Source organism: Epinephelus moara, chromosome 13, assembly GCF_006386435.1.
Source record: "Epinephelus moara isolate mb chromosome 13, YSFRI_EMoa_1.0, whole genome shotgun sequence".
Classification (NCBI taxonomy): Eukaryota; Metazoa; Chordata; class Actinopteri; order Perciformes; family Serranidae; genus Epinephelus; species Epinephelus moara.
The window spans coordinates 10,040,901-10,050,244 of NC_065518.1; the positions used below are offsets into that span (position 1 = coordinate 10,040,901).

Consider the following 9,344-nt stretch of genomic DNA (forward strand, 5'->3'; position numbering starts at 1 on the left):
TCATAGTATAGCATGTCGTCCAAAAATATGAAAAAACATCATAGCATAGCATGTCGTCAAAAATCATGAAAAGAAATCACAGTATAGCATGTCGTCTAAAATTATGAAAAACATCATAGTATAGCATGTCGTCAAAAATCATGAAAAAACGTCATAGTATAGGATGTCGTCAAAAATCATGAAAAGAAATCACAGTATAGCATGTCGTCCAAAAATATGAAAAAAACGTCATAGTATAGCATGTCGTCCAAAAATATGAAAAAACATCATAGCATAGCATGTCGTCAAAAATCATGAAAAGAAATCACAGTATAGCATGTCGTCTAAAATTATGAAAAACATCATAGTATAGCATGTCGTCCAAAAATATGAAAAAACGTCATAGTATAGCATGTTGTCCAAAAATATGAAAAAACGTCATAGTATAGCATGTTGTCCAAAAATATGAAAAAACGTTATAGTATAGCATGTCGTCCAAAAATATGAAAAAACGTCATAGTATAGCATGTCGTCCAAAAATATGAAAAAACGTTATAGTATAGTATGTCGTCCAAAAATATGAAAAAACATCACAGTATAGCATGTCGTCCAAAATTATGAAAAAAAAAAAATAGTATAGCATGTCATCCGAGATAATGAAAAAAACATCATAGTACATCCAACAATATGAAAAAATGTCATAGTATAGCATGTCATTAAAAATCATGAAAAAAACATTCATGAAAAATGTCATAAAAAAGTCATAGTATACTATGTGATGAAAAATGTCATAAAAACGTCATAGGTTAGCATGTGACGAGTTCATCAAAAAAGGTCACAGTACAGTAAGTCATCAAAAAGTCATAGTATAATATGCTAAAAAAAATTCACAGTACAGTATGTTATTCACCATATCTGGGAATCATGAATGTTTATAGAATATTTTATGGCCAAAGGTTTAAATGATGTAGTTGTGTTATTGGTCTGAATCATCTGCCTCGTTCTTAAAAAACAAAGCAAAGTACTAGCAACAGGAAAAAAGCACCCTTAAAATAAAGCAAAATAAATCAAATCATCCACATAAATTATGAATAGCTCTTACAAGGATGTTCATGTGGTGATTATTTATTGATGCTGAAAGGCTACAAAAAGCACTTTTGTGTGTGTGTTTGTGTGAGTCCATGCATTTGTGCTCCTGTGTACAGCTGAACTTCATGTTTGAGCTAAAAATAAAAACAGTGAAGCACAGAAAATACAGAATGACTCAGGAGAACCTGATCTTGGTCTGACTCATATTGTAAGAGACCAAAAAAACTCTGTTATTATTATCATGAATAAATAAATAATCATATTTGAGAATTAAGAAGTATGATGAAATGAAGAATATAAATAATATATAATGCATAGTCCAAATTCCAATCCTGTATTCATGAGGTAATTGTTGTCAAAAAAAAAAAGTTATTGTATTTTCCTTTCCTGTGAAGTCTCAGCGGCATATTTATCCAATCAAATGTGATTTGGGTTAACTAGCTCACCCCAACAATCATATTAAATCATAGTAGGACTTGGTTTGAATGTCAGTCTGCAAAAACCTTAAAAAGTGTGTAAATGACACACATACCTATTGAAAAAAAAAAAACTATCCAGGTGGGAAAAAACAAATGTCTTCATTTTGTCTTTAAGTGTCAAAGCATGGTGTGCAGCTGTGTGAGAACCTGTGCGTCAGAACATCTATTATTTAGGAGCACAAACACAGATGGTGAGACGTCCCACAGTGTTTGAGGAGATGAAATGCAACCTAATGTTGAACATGGAGGGAGTTCTTTCTCTTCACAGCTATGGCTTCATCAGCAGTTTGACACTCAAAGTAGTCTGGGATGTTACACCTCCTCTGTGGGGGATACGCTCTGTGTGTGTGGAGGGAAACACCTGCACAGATCCAAACATAATCTACCTGAACAGACGTGTTTAGCAGGGATTTTCATTGCATTTCTGACTACATGAAAAAAACCTTGATCCAAATGACACCCATGTGCTCTGTTCCAAAATGTTATTCACTCAAGAGCTTCAGGAAAATAGCTCAATTTAATTTGTTATTAGGCTTTTAAAGGAGAATGGCAGCCCTGCAAGGCGTCCCATTTATTATTCAAAATGACACAACATAGCATCATCCTCGTTTTCTACATCTAGGACAGCACGTCTAATGCCCTTTGCACTCCGCCTGTGATTGAGCATGAATAAGGATGGTCTTTTTGTTTTAGTATTTTTTTTATATATGTTGTTTATGTATATATATATATATATATATATATATATATACATCTGATATATATATATGTACATATGTACATATATATGTACATATATATGTACATATATGTACATATATATATATATATATATATATATATATATATATACAAAACGCTACGCAACGTATGCTACGCAACATACGCTATGCAACGTATGCTACGCAACATACGCTACGCAACACAATGTAACGCAACGTACGCTATGCAACGCAACACAATGTAACGCAACATTATGCAACACATCGCAACAGAACATAACACAACGTAACGCAATGTAAAACAACACAATGTAACGCAACATAACACAACACAATGCAACGTAAAGAAAGCGTGTGACACCTATACATAAATTACATAACTTTCTGTTAAAACAACACTGACTTTTGGTTTCAAAGGGACACGAACTGCAGTCGCCTGGTTAAAAGTCTAGTTTTGTTTGACCCATCCACCTCTATCGCTCTGCGGAGACTTTCTCGCTTTTATACTACGTCAGTTTCTCTCAGCCTCAAGTACTGCCTCAGATGGGTTTATGTTTGAGTTACGTGAAAGCCCAGTGTGTCTCATTAATTTGTTACAAGGTGCCTTTATCGTCAATATCACACACCAAAGCATCGGTATTTGACACCCTGAGAATAAGAACGGGCTGTACGTAACCATCTACAGCACATGCTCTTTGCGGGAATATTATATATGTATGGTGTCTATCTATCTATCTATCTATCTATCTATGAGTTAAGTTTTACATGTTTATTTCTCCCCCCTATTAAAGGAAAAGGCTGGTAATTCTTTCTACCTTTTTAGTGCCAACAAACCCTATGAAAAAACAAACAAAAACAAAAAATGTATCCTCTTCAAAGGTATCATTTGTGTAGTCAAAGTCTATTTGTCTGTGAAATTAAAGTTCATCGTTGTCCAGAAGCTATTAAAAACACATAGATGAGTCACACTGTCCCACTTGGTGACATGTTCCTTCATCACAATGAACACGCACACTGCAGTTTATTTTGAGTCAATCCTACATACATCGTCCTGCCTCCCTAAAATCTGATGTGAAAACAGTCCCCAACAAATGCACTATTTACTCTGTTTGAGTAACATTTGATAAAAACTACGGCACCCAGCTGTTTTAGGATACTACTGAACATTTTTTAAAAATGAAACTTTATATTTGTGATTAATGTCACCAGTAGGAACCAATGGGCTAAAGACAGGGTGAGGAATCCAGAAATTATTATGAAATGACAAACACATTGTTGGCTTTAGTCTTTAGTGCGATTTGATGAAAAGTGCCAGCCTTATCCTTTAACGCAGTTCCCTCCACTGCTTCAAGTGTGATTTAATGTGTGAACCCTGTAGTCAGGAGCTACTAGGGAGGCATCTGTTTGAGAGAGGGGCTTAAATGTCACCACACGTGTTAACTTGGTGTGAAAAATTCCTGATATACATACCTGAAACCCAGCTGTCTGCACACCACCTCAGCATCTCTGTCGTCCCACTGGTCGTCACAGACGGAGCCCCACCTTCCTGCGTGAAACACCTCCACTCGACCTTCAAAGTCTTCCTCGCCTCCGACTAATCGCAGCGGCGGTCCACTGCCTGAGAGAGGATGTAGAAATATAGCAGTGTAGGTCAAACAGCATTCTTTGTACTTTCACATTTAATTCTCCTTTATTAATATTAACAAAGTAGGAATGAATAAAAAATAAAGTGTACAATAAAAGAGAAACAAATCATTTTCAATAAATGTTTTTCTCTCTAAATAAATAAATAAAAAGACAAATCTCTGTCTCTCAGGTGTGTGGGAAAATATTCAGGTCTGGTTGCCATGACACTGTAGAAGTCACACTGACCTTCTGGTGGCGCACACACCACTGCTGCCTCGTTTCCATGGCTACAGTCACCGGTGACGAACGTCCTGCTCCGGCACTTACTCAGAGTGTTCTCGTCACCGCGGCAACCCAGACGCTCGTAGTGGAAGAGGCCAGAGCCTGAGCCGAACTGAGAGTGCTGCAGCGCCGTGCCGATGTCCCTGTTGAAATAAAAATAAGAGCAAATGCATCGCAGCTGTGAAACATCAATATTGAATGAGGAGTTTTTGTTTTCTCTTACCCCAGGCCCAGCTGCCTGCAGATCACACTGGCGTCTCTGTCTGACCAGTGAGAGTCACACACTGCCCCCCACTGGCCATTCAGGTAGACCTCAACACGGCCACTGCCAGAGGATGAGCTGCCCACCAAACGTGCCGCACCTAAAAATACAAACAGACGAAGGTGGTTTTATTCAGTAAATATTCACCAGTAGTCTGATGTTTATCTACAGTGTGGCGCAGTATAAATCTGTATCACAGTTTCTTAATGGATTCATGGTTTAAAGCTGAATTAATAGATTTTTTTTGGCCACATGAGGGCAGCAGAACAACCTATAACAACGACATATACATTATTTAGATGTTATGGTGATCATATTAGTTTGTCAGTTTACAAACCCCGCAGACACAGAGACATCAGTATTCAAGCTGCATTTCAGGTGACCTGATGAATCTACTTCTACTATTCAGTCATTTTTTAGCTCTGGTCTACACCAACTCCTGAGTGAAATATCTGGTTCTCCATCCATTGATCCATCCATCTGTTTTCACCGCTTATACGGGGCCAGGTCGCGGGGGCAGCAGGCTGAGCAAAGCACCCCAGACGTTCCTCTCCCCAGCAACACTTTACAGCTCCCACTGGGGGACCCCAAGGTGTTCCCAGGCCAGATGAGATAAATAATCCCTCCAGCGTGTTCTGGGTCTGCCCCTAGGCCTCCTACCACTGGGACGTGCCTGAAACGTGCCAGGAGGCATCTTAATCATATGCCCGAACCACCTCAACTGACCCCGTCCGATGCGAAGGAGCAACGGCTCTACTCGGAGCTCCCTCTGGATGTCCGAGCTCCTTACCCTATCACATATCACTAAGGCTGAGCCCAGCCACCCGTTGGAGGAAACTCATTTCGGCCTCTTGTATCTGCGATCTTATTCTTTCGGTCATTACCCAGAGCTCATGACCGTAGGTGGGGGTTCATCTTCCGGCTCAGCTCCCTCTTCACCACAACGGACCGGCACAGTGCCCGCATCACTGCAGAAGCTGCACCAAACCGTTGATCCATCTCACGCTCCATCTACCTTCACTCATGAACAAGAGCCCGAAATACTTGAAGTAACTCTCCCCCAACCCAGAGGGGGTAATCCACTGGTTTCCGGTAAAGAACCATGGCCTCAGATTTGGAGGTGATGAACTGGTCACGTCAGACCCTGAGCACCTCGCCCAGTATGGGGACACTTGGCCCCATACTTAATATGGACCCACCACCTGCAGGGACAGAAATCAGGGCCTGGTGCATTTTGCCGGGCGGCAGGCAGGGGTGGGGTCCCAGGTGTGCTAATCCCTGGCGTTGCGGATATCTGGTTCTTCAGCTGCTAGATGCTCCACTGCTGTATGAGCTAGTCGCTAACTTTGTCTGTCTGCCCTTTGGTGTTGAGCATGTAAAGTACAGTGGGATTATAGGAGGGCTTTTAGCTGAAAATAGCTGCCTGCTGGAAACAAGGTTGATGGAAGCAGAGTGTGTGGGCAAGAAAGCCAAAAAGAATGATCCAAAATACAACACCCTGTAGTGGCCCAGACATATCCAACTGATATCAAAGAACTAGTGGCAACGAAGGCCAACTGTTACATTGCCTCACATTGCCCGTTTCTCAGCCAGAAAGTTACACTTGAACACACCGCAAAGACTACAGCCCACACATCGGCCAACTAGCACTGTAGTCTGCATTCGTCATTCAAAAAGGAAAACTGGAGGACCGGACGGATTGGACATGCTAGTTAGTCAGTTAGCATGTTAACAACATAACCCAATGTTTAAAGAACAAACAGTATTTACCTTACGCTAGTGAACAATGACAAACAATCATGAACCATTCCAGCAAAAGAGCTCAACAGCTACAAAAAATAATCCTACCTAATGAAACAAGTTTGATTCCATCTCACGCCCTCTTCAACCATTTGTTTCCTTTCCTCACTTCTGTTTCTCTGAACTGCCAATCGAAATCGAAAGGGCTAAATTGACCAACAAATGCCAATGGTGAGGGAAACACCGCAAAAACTATGGCAACAGATGCTCACCAACAGCCCTACATAGTCCATCGGCCCTGGAGCTTGGTCAGAATTTGCATATGTCAACAAGTTTTGTGCATCTTTTATGGTGTTTAATCTGAATTCATTTTAGCGTGCAGTTGAAATAGAACTGCCCAGTGTCTTACAAAAAATAGAAAAAAACTGAATAGAATTTTGTACAGCAGAAATGTATTTTATGTTATTCTTTTATCATCTCACGACCCGTTATATTAATTAGGCAGCCCCTTGGAAGGAGTCCAGACTGCTCTACAGAGTAACTGATGATGACAATAATCTTAAGTTCTTCCTGTGTAATGCTGTTATGACTAATTTCCCCAGTACTGGAAACGTTTCATTGAAATTAAATTGGTTTTATTGGTGGAGGAGCATTACATTTATTTAATGAGTAGTAGTAGAAGTAGTAGTACTAGTAGAAGTAGTAGAAGTAGTAGTAGTGGTAGTGGTAGTAGCAGTAGTAGTAGCTGTAGTAATAGTGGTGTTAGGGTTGTAGCAGTATCTTCAACTAAACAGTGACAAATCAGACATTATCATCATTGGTCCCACATCCCACACCAGAACCACCCAAAACTTCAGCCTCACCTTCAACAACAGCACTCTGTCCTCATCCCCGCACATCCGGAACCTTGGTATCATTTTTGACAGCCAACTTAAGTTTGACCACCATATTAACTACATCACCAGGACCGCCTTCTTTCACCTCAAAAACATTGCCCGTCTCCGCCCCTCACTCACCTACTCTGCTGCCGAAACCCTCATCCATGCTTTCATAACATCCAGACTAGATTACTGCAACAGCATCCTATACGGTTCATCATCGAACTCCAACACATCCAGAACTCCGCTGCCCGCCTGCTCACCCACACCCGCTCCCGAGAACACATCACCCCTGTCCTCCAAAAACTACACTGGCTCCCTATTTCACACCGCATACAATACAAAATCGTCCTACTCAACTACAAATCACTTAACAACCTGGCCCCCACCTACCTCACAGACCTGCTCCACCTAGTAGTAGTAGTAGTAGTAGTAGTAGTGGTAGTAATAGTAGTAGCGTAGAAGTAGTAGTAGTAGTAGCAGCATAGTAGTAGTAGTAGTAGTAATAGTAGTAATAGTAGTAGCGTAGTAGTAGTAGCAGCATAGTAGTAGTAGTGGTAGTAATAGTAGTAGTATAGTAGTAGTAGTAGTAGTAGTAATAGTAGTAGCGTAGTAGTAGTAGTAGCAGCATAGTAGTAGTAGTAGTAGTAGTAGCAGCATAGTAGTAGTAGTAGTAGTAGTAGTGGTAGAAGTAGTGGTAGTTATAGTAGTAGTAGTAGTAGTAGTAGTGGTAGTTATAGTAGTAGTAGTAGTAGTAGTAGTAGTAGTGGTAGTTATAGTAGTAGTATTATAAATGATCCTGTGTCAGTGACATCCTGGTGATCCGTGGTCATACCCTGGTGGCAGTCGCAGTAGGCCCATCCGATGGCTCCAGAGTTTTGTCTGAAGAAACACCAGGGGTTGGACTCTCGGTCCGGGTTCCTGCAGTAGCTGTGGTCGCCCAGCCCTCGGCCCGGGTACTGCATGACGTAGTCTGGAAACTCAGTCCACTTCAGACAGGGGGCGCCAGAGTCCGTCTGAGACACGGTGCCATTGTAGTATCCCAATTCTGTGAATCCCTCAGAGCAGGACAGAGGCACTGCACAAAGAGAAGGAGGGAAGGGGAGGGAGTGAGTAAACGTTGAGGAAGATGGGAGAATAAGATGTTTTGGATGAAAGGAGGAGGATGTGGGTCAGAGAGGACAATGTGAATAAAAGGGAGTGAAAGTTTGTGAGAAGTGAGAGGAAAAGAGGAGTGGAATTGCTCTTATCCAAATCACATTATCCCCATGTCTGCATTTTATCTCTGCATAAAGGCTTTCATGGATGATTCCCATATGCTGTCCACTGCCACAGCAGGATTCTTCCTAATGCATTTACTCTCACTGATCCACGCTGAACTGGTGAAATTTCCATAACCTTAAAGCACCCCATACTCAACATGGTGGTGATCAGACACTTCCAGTAATCTTCTCAGAGAAGGAGAAGTGTGTGAGTGAAGCTTAGACGGACTGAGAGAAAAACTGCTGACATCAAAGTGAAGCGAAATTAGGCCACAAAATACAGAGCAGGTTATATACTGCGGCCCAATAAAAGCTTACATCACGCATTAATGAAAAGAAATTATACTGCAGATTTTAACAAGCAGACTGGTACACATACAGACACACTAATGCACTCTGAGGTCGTTCACACTAGATTTATAGAACGAGGATGGCAGATCAGACAGAGAACCTCTGTGTCCTTGTTTATAGGACGTCTTTATAATGTAAATTATGAACCAGATTTCCTGTCATCCATCCAACGGTTGGTGAGATATTTCAATAAGAGCCAAAAGTACCTGCTGAAAACATTTAGAGGGAAAATCAGAGAATCGTCAGTCATTAGGATTCATCCTCTGGGAACCCTACATGTTTGCACTAAATTTATGACAATCCAACAGTTTTTGAGATAATTAAAAACGTCATTAGTTATTACTCATTTATTTGTTTTCTAATTATTAATTTTTTTGTTTTCTAATTATCATTCATTTGCATATTTCTTATTTTTCTTGTTAATTTCTTGTTTATTTTCCTCGTGTTTTTTCTTTTTATATATACTTCTTTTTTTCTTGCTTATTCATTTTTTCTTGTTTATTTCTCTTGTTTATTTCTTTTTTGTATACTTCTTTATTTTTTTCTTGTTTATACCCTCCCCCTTTTTTCATGTTAATTTTTTTGTTTACTTCTTTTTTTCTTGTTTATTTCTCTTGTTTATTTCTTTTTTCTTGTTTATTTCTTTTTTGTTTCCTTCCTTTTTGTTTATTTTT

At 40.1% G+C, this 9,344-nt stretch overlaps 1 protein-coding gene across 2 annotated transcripts in view; it reads right to left on the bottom strand.

Annotated features, from left to right (window-relative positions):
• LOC126399603 (neurotrypsin-like) overlaps nucleotides 1-9,344 on the bottom strand; it is a 53,857-nt gene that overhangs the window by 18,917 nt on the left and 25,596 nt on the right. For both annotated transcript variants that reach the window (XM_050059694.1, XM_050059695.1), the window contains 4 exons: nucleotides 7,893-8,135; nucleotides 4,401-4,539; nucleotides 4,142-4,320; nucleotides 3,740-3,887 (listed from right to left, as the gene is read on the bottom strand). In XM_050059694.1, the coding sequence (XP_049915651.1) occupies nucleotides 3,740-3,887; nucleotides 4,142-4,320; nucleotides 4,401-4,539; nucleotides 7,893-8,135 (709 nt within the window). The remainder of the gene's footprint in view (nucleotides 1-3,739; nucleotides 3,888-4,141; nucleotides 4,321-4,400; nucleotides 4,540-7,892; nucleotides 8,136-9,344) is intronic.